The sequence below is a fragment of the Pithys albifrons genome, chromosome 6 (assembly GCF_047495875.1).
Source record: "Pithys albifrons albifrons isolate INPA30051 chromosome 6, PitAlb_v1, whole genome shotgun sequence".
Taxonomy (NCBI): domain Eukaryota; kingdom Metazoa; phylum Chordata; class Aves; order Passeriformes; family Thamnophilidae; genus Pithys; species Pithys albifrons.
Window position 1 is genome coordinate 37,189,650 of NC_092463.1, and position 13,506 is coordinate 37,203,155.

Sequence of the window (13,506 nt, forward strand, 5' to 3'; positions counted from 1 at the left end):
TATTCCTAATGAGAAGAGGTCTGGATGCTGCTTGATCAGCCAGTAATCAATCTGACATAATTTTTCTGGCAAGAGATTACATCGAACAGTCAACTTCAATCTGTAACTCAGAAGAGGATTTTATCATGTCACATCTCAGACCAATTGAATTCATTGTCCTACCAAGTAAGTGTGCCAATTTTAACTTCTGAAATATTAACATTACAGTGAACTTCAGTTGATCCAAGGGACACATTATCATCTTGACCTTACTTCACGATCAGTAATTAATTTCTCTTCGGTATAGCACACATAGTGATCTTCTAAAAATTTCCTGGAAAACAGTCCCCTCCTATCACTGCCCTAGAAACAAGTAAGACTTTTTCACACAGCAGCTTCATTAGTGTTGGATCTGTCCCATAGTGCCATTACAGAACACTCACAGTCTGTGCTTTTGCAGAGCTCCAGCAACATTGCTGTTAAATTTTGACAGGTTTTCCAAAAACTCACTCTGGCTAGATGCTACCAATACCTCAGCACACAAAGCATCTCTCCTAATAATTTGGAATAAAACTCTCACAGGTTTCTACTTACAGTCCCACCCCTCCAAGCACAACATGCTCCCTTATTGCTTTAGAGATTTTTTTTTTCAGGATTTCAATTTCCTTCATTGAAGTTTCCCGTAGAGCTTTCTGTCCAGACATATTTTAGAGCTCTTTTGTTTATTGGATTCTAATGTGTTAATACCCCATACTGTTGGGCTCTGCTAAAATATGCATCTATACCCTTTAAATAGCTAAGCCATTTAACAACCATATTCTATACCATGTACTCACAGCACCACATAGTACCAGAAAAAATAAAAGCAGTGCACTTAAACCTTACAGATGGGGGTTTTCCCCCCATTTTGGAAAACAAAGATCCCAAATACATCTCTCAACACTGTCCAGAAAAAGTAATACCAATCCTGCTGCAGTTCAAGCACCACATAAGAGTTTGCTTTGTTGTGAAGCAGCATAAAAGATTCAGCTCCAGGATAATCAGGAATGGACTCAGATACTGACAGGTTGCTAAGTGACTAAAATCACATATATATTAAAAATGTTTAGATGATATTTTCTTTTTAATTGAGTAGTAATTCTGGTTGTGACAAGGAAAAAAAATCAGACAAGTTATTGAAACAGATTCCAAAGATTTTTCACAAGGAATGTCATGGCTGCTTTCTCTTTATGCATTAACATGGTAGTAAGGCTACATGCATAAACAGCACACAGGGCACAGCCTACAAACCAAGAACACATTGCTCACTCATTAAAAAAATAAAAATTACTTTGAAGCACAGAATTATGCTAGATGTACAGAATGTCTTTTAAAAGAGAATTTCTACCTACTCATGCCCTCACTTGGACAACTGTCAGTTTATGGTGGACTTTTGCTTACAAAACATGAGACAGTCCTCAGTGAACTTGGCCAGTACCAAAGGTGTCCTGGAACATCTTCTAAATCTACTTCCTTGTGTAGGCTGGATGTAGTTGCAAAGGGGCAATCACTTTGTGAATATGTTCCTTCAGAGACAAAGTGAGAGCCTGCTTGTTACAAGGAAAGTCAGTACGCTTGTTCAGAAGATAAAGTTCTTTATAGCAGTTAATTTAATAATACAGTCTTAAAACAGGGTGTTGGGCACTCATCTACAGAAGAGCACATTTAATAAGCTGGGGGGGAAATACCACAGTTCCAGGACATTATATTAAACTCCAGCCACTCCAAGAGGAAGCAATTCTCATGGTGAAAGAATTCTTGCCTATGTCAGCCAAGAAGGGAGAATTTTAGGCAGTTTAATCCACAATGGTCTCTTACTTCTTACAAGTAGAACCACAAATCCACAGTACATGACAGTATAAGTTAGGTTAAGTGGTGCTTTTGATAATAAAATCAGTGAATGCATTGCAGTCCTTTAATAAAAGGATGAAGTCCAGAGAGTGCCAGTTGCTAGGAGCAAAGAAGAAAGGTTCCCATTTTCCAGGCTGATTTGTAAGTTCGTATTATTAGAAGAAAGACAAGTCAAATCTGTGCCGTTTCTATGCAACCATGTTTGAGAACATAGAGGCTTCAGAGACTACAGGATCACTTAAAAAGTGGGGGAAAGTCATCATAACCCAAACAATTCAAACTTTGTATTTCAGAATTGCCTACAAAACTTTTTCTCTTCTTCTGCTCTGGACAAAACTTTTACCCGCAATGATCTGGCAGAGAAACTTGAAGAAAACCTGAGTACATGAAAGCATTGTCAGGGAGAGCAAGACCCTGCTACCTTTTGATCTGGTATTAAAGTTGAAATGGCAAAATCAGAATGCTTTGCCTTATGCCATATGATCTGCTTTACCTTTCAGAGCTCTACTGGTCTCTACCAGGGGATCTATTTCAACTTGATACCTCTTGCACTGCAAGACCATTGTTCATATCACAGTTCAAACAAACTTGCTAATAAATCTGGGTTTCATCTTCCATAGTGGCCAGAAGGACAGCATCTCCAGATGTAGGGCTAGTTGAATTGCCAGGCATAATTCATATATCAGCATTGGAGATCTCCTGGCAGCAGAGTCCAAACCTTCCTCACAGGACATCACGATCAGCAAGACATTCCAGAAGAAGAATTAGAAGGCCATAAGTCTGATCCAATATAGTAAGGAACAACACCATCCATCATTTGAACTAGGAATACTCAAAGCTTCATTAGCCAACCGTATTCTTAATATTCCGAAGCATACATAGTTGATATATATTTTTTTTTAATTGGAATAAAATACACTGGATTTTGGTTTGCTCATTTACAAGGGAGCTCCCTCCTTTTCCCAGTTAATTTGAAATTAAAACCTAGAGGTTGAACGTAGGCTCATTCCCAGCGTTCCAAGATGGATATAACACGAGAGGAGGCCAGAAACTGGAAACATGCACTCTGGCTGCAACAGGTTAGAAGGTGAAAGGGGACCAGATATTTTCATTTGTAACCCTGAGAACATAAGGAATTGCAAAGATCTGGAGAGGAGCCTGGGGTTAAAGGTCACCAGGCTTTTTATTGCAGTTAAAGCAAACTCGGACTGGGTGATCCCATCCGCGAGAGGGAACCGCTCTGCGGTCGTGTGAGCATTCATCACAGAATCCCTGGCCACAGGCCCGACAGTGGTGTTTGGAGAGTTTGATACTGAATTCCTTCCGGCAATTGTGGCAGTGCAGGATTTCATGGTCTGGTACCCAGTATGCAGGTCGGGCAGCATCTTTTACCAGACCTAAGGAGGAAGTGAGGTGGGGGAATGAGAAAGAGGGAGAAGAAAATAATCCGTCAACATGAGTACATCAAGAATGTACTCCAGTGGAAGTATTCACACACTGCAAGTCATACTACTGCCATTAAGGGGGAGGTGACCCACTGACAGAATACTTTAGTGCAATGGGTAGCTATTTAGGGCATTCTGCCATTTTCCCACATTCTGCTTGTCTTCAAAGGGGCAGACTGTTTCTCACTAAATAGTGTCATCCTCCTTTACTCAGACTCTTCCAGAGGTTGAGACACTTGCTTTTCCCTGCCTTCAGTTTCAGCTGTGGCCAAAAAACCCCACAGTTACCAAACCAAATATTAAGAAACATATGTACTGTCTAAACTGTCTAAACTTCACTGACTCAGAGAGCAAACACCCACACAGGTGATGGCAGGACATGCTGCAGGCAAAGCAGCTGAACGATGATGTGTCCATGAGTAGGAAATCAGGTATAACAATAGAAGATTCAAATGTGAAATGTTTGCTGACATACCTGAACTGCCATCCAGCACAGGAAAGGGCAGCAAATGTTTTTTGTACAAGCTCACTATTAAAGATCACGTTACCGATTACTTTCCATCATTACCAACCTGAACAGCTTCAAATTTTCAGCCCTCCCCTACAGAAGCACCAAGTGCCGGCAGTATCCACAAACACCCTTAAAAGGCACTCAGCATCTCTGGGAAAAAAACAAACCTCATAAAATGCTTCTTACTTGGCCAGTCTTTAGGGAACTCCAAATGACAGGTCATTACAGTGAATAAATCAGGGGAGCATGAATTACTCACAGCTTGGTGCACACAGACTTGCATAATAGGGAGAAAAGGAAAAGTGTGAACTGCAGAAAAAATATGCTGAAAACCAAGAGGAAACATTAAGCAGAAGAAGCAGAGTGGGCTGTAGAACCCTCAGCGAATACTGGTGGCATAGCAGAGGTGCCAGGCTGTCACACAAACTCTTAAAGTTCAATCAGAAGTTTTGCTTTTTGAAAACAAAATGCCTTGAGACAAAAAAGTCCATCAGAATGGAACAGAGCTCACCTAAGGGAATGTCCATGGCTGTCACCACTGCTCCAAGCGTGTTTTGCACAGCTTCCCCCACCTTCCTGGCAATAAGTGTTCCCCCTTCCTCATCTGAAGGCAGCTCAGCCACATCTGCATGACACAAGAGTGAAGGGCTCAGCACCTACGTTCACCACAATCTCTGCCAAGTGCCAGTTGGTTTACACTAACAAAAAACAGAAGCAAACCCAAAAGGCACGTTGGAGTTCCTCCTCAGCCTTTATCTCCCACACCTGCAATCTTGGATTGCAGTTTTCATTTTAGTAATAATGGATAAAATACTAGTCTGCTGAAACAGCAGCATCCCTGCTCTGATGTTAGCACCAGACCATCGGCAGTTGCTGGAAAAACAAAGTAAAGATACAATTAGAAAATCATTTTGTCAGGGGGTCAGATATCTGGTAGCTCATTGAAAGGGTTACCTTTCTTCCAAAAGGCATTGAACTCTTGACCTTCCCTACTAAAAATTGTATGGAAGCCCAGTTTGAACAACGCTGGCTACACCCAAGGGGAATGGTTATGATCCAGAAATCAGGGACAAAGATTTCAGGCTATTGCCCAGGGATAATTCTATCACAATCCACTCAGAATTACCTAACTGGATGCCCCTGTTTTCATAGCAGTTGTCACACACACGCACTGGTGCTGGTCCCCAGCCTCGCTCAGGCACTGGACGGGTCTTGGAAGAACAGCCATCACAGAAACCCTCTCCACAGGCCCGGCAGTGATGCTTAGTGTCATTATCTTTAAAAGGTGTGTTGCACTTATTACAACTCTAATCAGAACAACACAGAAAGAAAAACTGTTAGTTTCATCTTCCTAAAGTGAAATACAGCAGAAGCCCAGAATGGCAAGTCTCAGACTCAAATTGTGAAAAATATAGCTATATACAGGATTTGGGTCCTACGAGCCCCATAAGTTTACCCTGGGGAAGTGATTCAGACCAGTAGGTGTACAGTGGTAAGCAAATATATTGCTATGATATGATCCCTTGGTTCACAGTCACAAATAAACACAGCCACATTATGCTGGGCTGAATGGTGGATGTTGGATCTCTGGTGGGGGTAAGAATTCCAGAAGGCAGTTTTCATTCAACAGGAGTCTGTTCCTGCGAGACACAGGGAATCCTTTCCTATTTGAACTGTTTGGGCCAGCTTTTTGCATCTGGTGTGAAACTAGAGTTTAATCTCTGCACCTATAAAAATAGTACTATCAACTGCAGGAGCCAGAGTTAAGATGTTTTTAATTTGCTTTGAAAAGAAAGTTCACGCAAGCTAGGATTTCCTGTGATATTGCTGGGAGTGGAGCTCACACAGAGTAGGGAGAAACAGTCTCTCTGGCAGGGCTGGGCTCTGTTCATACTTTCTCTGGCTAAGTCAAGAATGGGAAGCAGAGAAAGGATTTCAATTTTCTCCGAATTGTAGGAGAAGGGATTGCTGCAGTACAACAAGCAGCATTTGGAATCTGTGATGTACTATATTAGTTTAAGAGTAAGAAAAAGAGGAGTTAGCTATACAAAGCCTTTCTCTACAGCAGCTGTTATTTACCAGGATCTGAGAGTTGGGTCTCCAGTAAGCTGGGGCAATCTGGTCTGTCAACCAGGAGGTCACAGCTTTTGTGGGTCCCAGGCTAAGTTCAGATACTGATTGAGCCATGAAATTCATGCCATCCAACAAACGCTGGGCTGCATTGTTGTTGTCTTTCAGAAATCCATCCGTCTGGAATGAAAGGGATATTCATTTGAGAATAAAAACAGGAAATCTTTTTTTTTAGATGCAGATGGTTTTACAACCTATTGCTCCTCTTAAACTGGAGGGCAAGCAGAAGAAAAAAGTTCACCAGCCCTGCTTTGAAACACAGGGGTAGGTTCACCAAGTGTTCATAAACTGGCAGCTTAGGCCCTTCAAGATAGCCAAAAGATGACCGAAGGCCCTTGCAAAGGTTCTTTCGAAGAGCAGAGACAGGGACCAGCTGTAATGAAAGCCAATCCATTTTCTCCATCAATGTCCAGAAGAACCAAATTAACATATACATACACAAAGACTACCCAGCAACCAGACCTACCCCTGGCCAGACGTGCTCAATTTCTGTCCTCACTACAGTGTTCACAGGATCTTGGTTGCCAAACCAGTACTGTCGGCTGCGGTACACCACCCCACAGTTGGGGCACTCAATCACGTATCTGCAGAAGAGGAAGACAGGTTACCTCAGTGGTAACCTGAAAGCACTGAAGTCCAGTGCACTAGGCAGCATAGAGGCAACAGAGAGCAGAGAGATTTCAGCTGCAGTACTCACCCTGACCAGGCATACTTGGCAAGGCCCAGCCAAGGGGAGTCTGTGGAAGCAGAGGTTTTTGGCACCACGCTGACCTCCATCCCTCGTTCATAACAGGCCTGTAACATAAAGGCTCCATTAACACTGCATTCTTGGGAATCCAAATCTAGATTTGGCAGCCATTAGGACACCTAAAGCATATAATTAACATACAGCGATCTCCACAGCAAAGAAGCGCTTATCAGAACTGATTTAAAAACAAAGCAAACCCAAAGCCACTATCAATGATATCAGGGAAATATTTTTGCATCAATAAAGACCATAATGGTAGCCAAAAATTTTCCTGTCTCCTGCAGACATCCTTCAGAAAAATTGGCTAATACCAAGCAATGAGCATAAGCAAATAAGATGAGTAACCACACGTAGGTCAACATTATCCAGGTTAAGAGCAGCTGGCTTCACAGTTTAGCTAGAAAAATGACACACAGCACACAGAAGTGATGATCTCTCCAAGCAAACATGTAAGTCAAATGAGGATCAATTTTTCTTGTCAAGACCATGAGCACCTCTGACATTTAAAAAAAAAATGGAAGAAAACAGGCACATGCCTGTGATATTCCTCATTTACTGGGTCATCCTTTCCTTTTTCATTCTTCATATGTTGTTCTTCTATTGCTACTCACCTTGCAAGTGTAGACTCTGTTATCATACTGGTGAGAATATCTGCATCGACTTTTGGATTCATGAGGGACTCCTTCTTTTGCATGATTCATGCTCTTCTTACAGCCACACCTGAGTATGCAAAAGCAAACTATGAGTTGTTAAAGTAAACAATTTATAAACGGCGGAGGAACTGGACTTCACCAACAAGCTTATGAAGTTTATAGTGAAGACATTTTATTACACAAAGCACACAGTTTATATAGGGTTAGGACTACAGCTTATTGGCTAAAAGAGTTAACACACCACCACGCCAGATACTTCAATTGGTTAAAGCCTATCTCTCACAAGTCCCATGTTTATATTATTTCATCCTGGCTGTTTTCGTGCCCCTGCAGAGTCCTGTGAATTCCTACTATGTGAATTCTTGGGGAGCAGCCTCCTCCCTATCAGCCAGCAGCAGCTGAGCTCCTTGCTGCTTCTGGCTGATAGCTAAGTCTCACAGGGTTTTTCTATAGATCTGAATTGCTCACTTTAGATTTTACTGTAACAACAAGTTGTTACTTTACATACAGGACAGATGTCACCAAGATTTCATTTCTATTACTATCTTACATTTGTATAGGTATTGCACCCTCAAACCATTTCCACAACTGTACATACAGCCATGATATAATTTATTATTGAAAGGCAGGCTTTTCAGAAGGAGTTAGCAACTGTTTCACATGCAAAGCAGCACCACACAACAGTTCACTGCAGAAAATTATCACTGCAGCCAATTTAAATTTCTCACAGAATTTTAGGAAGGACTAAACAAGTTCGAAAATTGACCAGGAGAGAGTTAACAGTGCAGCCTTTGCAAGGAGTTCTGGAAATTCTCTAATAAATATAAGAGAGAAGAAACATAGCACTATATCACATTTTGAAAGGAAATGTTTCCAGAAGCAAAACCAGCCACAACATCATGCTGCACTACACCTCACAGATTCAGACCACTGACTGCCATCTACTGTCCTTCCAGGCTCAATCTTTGGGCTCTTCCCAAAGAGCTACAAGCCAAGACTTAATCAAATCTGGAGCTCCACGTAGACCTAATCACTGAACACAGTCCACATCCATGATGTATGCTTTAGGATTATTTATACTGTTTAGGTAATACAAATGCCAGGAAAAAAACACAGGAAATTTCAGGGGATTTCTTCAGACACTCCTTTCTTGCTGCCCTGCTTGCATTTGGGAAAAGATACGGGCAACTTGGATGTTCTGTGGCTGCACACCAGGGCAGCACTATCCTCTAAAAGGATGGAGAAGCATTTCTCATCTACTTACCCACAGCTGAGGCACACAGAGGAGCATGTGAAATATTCGTCTGGAAAGAAAGAGCTGTGAGCCATCTGGTCATCAGGGATCTCTCCACTGAACCGGTCACTTAGAGCCTGTCAGATGGAAAAGAATGAACGGGTAAGTGATCGAGAGCAATGAAGACATTGCAAGCAAAAGCATGGATTCCTCTCCTGGAGTGAGAGGCAGAGAGAGGACACAGATAACAAATAATGTCTTACTAACCTGGAAACCAAGACCAGGATTGAAAACCAACCAAGAAGACAAACTTGCACTTGTAGGAAAGTGACCTGAGTACTTGCAAGATACTATTCTCCTCTCCTCCTGTCCCTGCTTTGAATTTTGTAGTAGAAATGGGTGATAGAAGATTGCATCCACCTCTGTACATACAATCCATGCCCAAACAGCAGGGTTCTTGCTAAAAAAAAGGGCTTTGTATTCTGGAAACCTCATGAAGGAAACTCAGAAGATCAGTTCTCATAGTACATGAAGACACATTCTTTGCCTGTCAGCTCAGAAAGTGCTGCACTGAGTTTTCCTCTGGCCACTTGAACAACTGCTCTTTTCTGATGAAACTGCAAAACTGAGACAAAGAGATTTGCACCTTTTCCTGGGAACATCTATTCTCAGATTAAATCAGTCCTTAGCCTTGGTATACTTAACTTTTTTAAGTTCTTTTGGGGGTTATTGTTAGGGGAAAAAAATAAAGCAAGCACTGGAACAAAGCAAATAGTTAAGGTTTTCCTTGATGGAAATTTCTGAAGGCATGAGGTCTAACCAAAACTCTTCCTACAGCTGAGGTTAATATAGTGGCTGCCTGCCTTTCTCTTCCTACCCTGGGGGAAGGTGGAATAGGTGCATCTCTGCTGTCTAACAAAGGTTAACTGCAGACACACACAGACAGGTGTATATCTTTCAGCACAGCTTCCCTCAGATAAGATCTCTACATAGACATTTGGTTTCACATAATTTCAAGGAAATTTGCTCTACATTCTCTTTCAAGCTTGACTGATGCTGGACAGCCTCCCTGGCTGTTCTGTTACACAAAATTATCATCTTCATGAAGACTTGATTTATCCAGACATCTGCAAGTCTGCATCACTGGTTCACATTCTCTACTTTTATGAGCTGCAACTGAGTTACTAGCAAGTGATACAAGTAAAGACTGTGACAAACTCTTCTCCACTTACTTTAAGTGCTTTGTAGATAACCCCAGGCTGTCTAGGTGATCGAGTAGTATTGTTCTCCAGCTGCTGCTCCACAGCTCGCCTAAGTCCAGAGAAATCTGTTGGAGGATTGTATGTCCTTGTTCCCTTGTAGTGAATTGAGCTGAAAGCCTCAGGAAAACAGCTTAGCTTCCGAAACCGATCCTGAATGAGCTTCTCAGGAACCTCAGAAGGATGATCTATACACAAGAGTATTAACAAGTACATAAACAACTGATTGTTTAACACAATATTTAACTTGCATAATGCTTTCATGTGCAATATAGCTCTAGCTTTAGTAATTAAATCTTGTAATACATCTAGAATACAGTTATCATAATATTTTTTAAAAAGTTAAAGACATTGTTTCCAAAAGCAATCTCTGCTTTGTGATACAAAACTTTAGATTCTAAGACCAAGTTCCTCAGGCAAAACCAGACCCATCTAGGCTTTGAAACACAGATATCCAGATTAGAGGCTATTTAGGACATAATATAAGGAAATACCATGTCAGCACACTAATTAGTTCTCTTCATCAGACCATAACTTGGCATAGCTAGTCCTAACACCTGATAAATGGAGGAATGAACCTTACATGGGCTGCTTATTCTCCATGCCAATACCGTAGCAAGGAAGATCGAGCCCTTATCAAGCATTTGCACATGGCAAAGCACTTCAGAACTGGTCACATCAGGTCAGACTCCACAGAGTCAATCACACTCTTCTGCCTGCTTCCAAGCACCTGCTGTGCATTTCAGAATAAGGCAGGCCCTTTCCTCCCTGTCCTAAAACTACATAAACACACATCTCAACTATCCACTGAGACAGATGGTTATGGCTTCCTGCATATCCACATGCTAAGAGGTTTCTTTCCTATTCCTACTGTGACCAGAAGTGATAATAATTCTTTTACTACCCTGACTTTGCATACAGGCGCAAAGTGTCTTTACAGGTCACTAAAGACTGACCTGCTGAAACTGCAAATGTCAACAACTATACGAAACTCTTAATTGCTAATCAGCAAATTAGTATGTAAGAAAAGGAACTTCCTTGCAGGTAAGTTAGAAGTTATTAAGAAGTCACTCTAAAAATAACAAGAAAGAATGTCACACTCTTCTACTAGCTCAAAACCCCCCTGGTTAGAAAAGCCAAAATGAGAATATGGGTCAGCCAGGCCTGCTGTGGTATTACACAACAGAAACCTCCCAGATGTTCACAGGCAGCAGGACTGCAGGCCAATTCATTACGGATCTTGCTTATCAAAACACCAGAAATGGATCAAATTAAGAAAGGTTTCATCATGCTTTTTGGAACATGCAAAAAATGAGAAGAAATTTAGATCCCTGTGTAATCAAAACCAAAATATGCCATGACTTCTATAGGACAGTGCATTTCAAATAAAATACACAACTTAAAAATGCATAATCAAATATTACATGAGCCAGGTTAAAAGTACCGGTGAAGAACACTGAAAGTGGTGAGGATAATAGTGTGCCTTAGCAGAATAAGTCTGCTCCTTTGGTCATATCAGATACTTGCATAGACAGAAGTTGTGTAAAATCATCAGCTCTGTGCCACCATAAACTCAGTTCTGACCTCACACCAGCCTCAGAGTGATGTTGGTCCACAGAATTTTTAAAAATTATTCTTGCTTTTCCTAGTTTCTAACAGAATTTTATCCTAGTTTTACTTGCAACAGGATACTACATATCCCTACCAAAATGACAGGGTATCTCAGTTGTGTTGTGTTTGTGTGGCCAGGTTTTGGTAGCAGGGAGGTACAAGAGTGGCTTCTGTGAGAAGCTGCTGCCCCCATGTCCAGCAGAGCCAATGCCAGGTGGCTTCAGGATGGACCTGCTGCTGGCCAAGGCTGAGCCAATCAGGAAGGGTGTAACACCCCTGTGATAAGGCATTTAAGAAGGAAAGAAAAGTTATTGTGCAGATGTAATTGCAACCAGAGAAGGGCAGAGAGAGAATATGTGAACCACTCTCCAGACACCAAGGTCAGCAAAGAAGGAGGGGCAGGTGTCCCATGCACCAGAGCTGAGATTCCCCTGCAGCCCATGGTGGAGCAGCTGTGCCTCTGCAGCCCATGGAGTGCCATGGGAGTGCAGAGATCCACCTGCAGCACTTGGAGGAGACCTGTGCCAGAGGAGGTGGATGCCCAAAAGAGGTCTGTGAAACTGTGGGAAACCTGTGCTGGAGCAGGGTCCTGGCAGGGATCTGATAACCCATCGAAAGGTAAGTTCATGCTGGAGGAGGTTTTCCTGGCAAGACTTGTGACCCTGTGGGGGACCCCCGCTGGAGCAGCCTGTGCCTGAAGGACTGCACCCTGTGGAAGAGTGACCTACACAGGAGCAGTTCATGGAGAACTGTTGCCCGTGGGACGGACGCATGTTGGAGAAGTTCATGGAGGACTGTCTCCTACAGGGGGGACAGTCCAACACTGGAGCAGGAGAAGGGCTCGGCTTCCTGAGCAGCACCATGAATAACATGTGATGAAGTGACCATAACCCCACTTTCCCATCTCCCTGTACCACTGTGGGGGAGGAGGTAAAACTTGGGAAGGAGAGAGACATGGGGGGAAGGTGTTTTTATGATTTATTTTACTTCTCATTATCCTGCTCTGATTTTATCAGTAACAAATTCAATTAATATCCCCAAGTTGGGTCTGTTTTGCCCATGATGCTATTTGGTGAATGACCTTTCCCTGCCCTTAACTCATGAACCTTTTGTTATATTCTCTCTGCTGTACACTTGTAGAGAAGACTGTAGAGCAGCTCTGTTGAGTGCCTGGCATCCAGCCAGGGTCAACCCACCGCATCACTTTTCACCTTTATCTGCCGTATCACCCATACTCATGATCTTGTATGATGTCCTCTCCTATGGCTGGCAGAACTCATGACTAGTCAGTGCTGATGTCCAGCTGGCTACGAGGATTATTCTAGCTGATCTGGAATAGTTAGATCACCAACAGGCAATGCTCTGCTAGTTCCACAGCCTGGTTCTCAGACTGAAACAAGTGAGAACAAAATGCAAATCACATCTTTACATGGTAGTAAAGAATGCTGAATATTCAATGCAACCTGATAATTTATAGACAGTATTAGCACATTATAATTCAGTTTCTTACTACCTACTCACCAGAGCCCAGTAGCTTGGTGTACACAGTCTCGTGAAAGATGATGACACCTGGACCCAAAGTTGACAGAGGAACATCTAGGCCACAACGGGCTGTGGTGGCTTTTAGCTCCTTGGTGAAATGTTTTAAATAAGCCTCCGAGGCATCACCAAGGAACTTGAAGAGATCATTGTGCAGCCTGTCAGCACGAGTACGGTAGATGACAAGGTCAGAGATGGCCAGGACCTTCAGCAGCAGCCGTGTTCTCTGGCTCAGGTTCACAGTGGCCCCCAGGAGACCCTCTGTATCAATTACCACCACTTTGCGGACAGGGTCATAGGCTGCCCAGACTCCAACTGTGCAAGACTCTTGGGCTGGAGACGTCTTGAAGACTTCCCGGCCATAGAAGAAAGTGTGGTTAAGGGTGTGAGACTTGCCGTCCCCTGTGTTCCCAAAGATGGACACTACCTTTAGATGCTGGTCAGGACTGCAGTCCAGTTTCTTAATAAAGTCTTCTTCATTCCTTACCTTCCAAAACAAAAAGAGAG

At 42.5% G+C, this 13,506-nt stretch overlaps 2 protein-coding genes across 7 annotated transcripts in view; one reads left to right on the forward strand and one right to left on the reverse strand.

Moving 5' to 3' along the window:
* Positions 1 to 13,506, forward strand: part of DCAF4 (DDB1 and CUL4 associated factor 4) — a 35,103-nt gene that overhangs the window by 19,837 nt on the left and 1,760 nt on the right. Inside the window, exon 14 of one of the 4 annotated variants that reach the window (XR_011698070.1) lies at positions 1 to 12,390. Coding sequence is in view for 1 of the 4 variants with exons in the window: in XM_071558251.1 (XP_071414352.1) it covers positions 1 to 35 (35 nt within the window). In the remaining 3 variants the exon portion in view is untranslated. Of the gene's footprint in view, positions 13,483 to 13,506 lie in introns of those variants that run through there. The other 3 variants (XR_011698071.1, XR_011698072.1, XM_071558251.1) reach the window with 3 other exon arrangements.
* ZFYVE1 (zinc finger FYVE-type containing 1) overlaps positions 1,592 to 13,506 on the reverse strand; it is a 26,836-nt gene continuing 14,921 nt past the window's right edge. For all 3 annotated transcript variants that reach the window (XM_071558248.1, XM_071558246.1, XM_071558247.1), the window contains 10 exons: positions 12,982 to 13,486; positions 9,823 to 10,037; positions 8,621 to 8,727; positions 7,315 to 7,423; positions 6,653 to 6,750; positions 6,422 to 6,539; positions 5,905 to 6,075; positions 4,952 to 5,132; positions 4,337 to 4,450; positions 1,592 to 3,266 (listed from right to left, as the gene is read on the reverse strand). In XM_071558248.1, the coding sequence (XP_071414349.1) occupies positions 3,034 to 3,266; positions 4,337 to 4,450; positions 4,952 to 5,132; positions 5,905 to 6,075; positions 6,422 to 6,539; positions 6,653 to 6,750; positions 7,315 to 7,423; positions 8,621 to 8,727; positions 9,823 to 10,037; positions 12,982 to 13,486 (1,851 nt within the window). In that variant the 3' untranslated portion in view covers positions 1,592 to 3,033. The remainder of the gene's footprint in view (positions 3,267 to 4,336; positions 4,451 to 4,951; positions 5,133 to 5,904; positions 6,076 to 6,421; positions 6,540 to 6,652; positions 6,751 to 7,314; positions 7,424 to 8,620; positions 8,728 to 9,822; positions 10,038 to 12,981; positions 13,487 to 13,506) is intronic.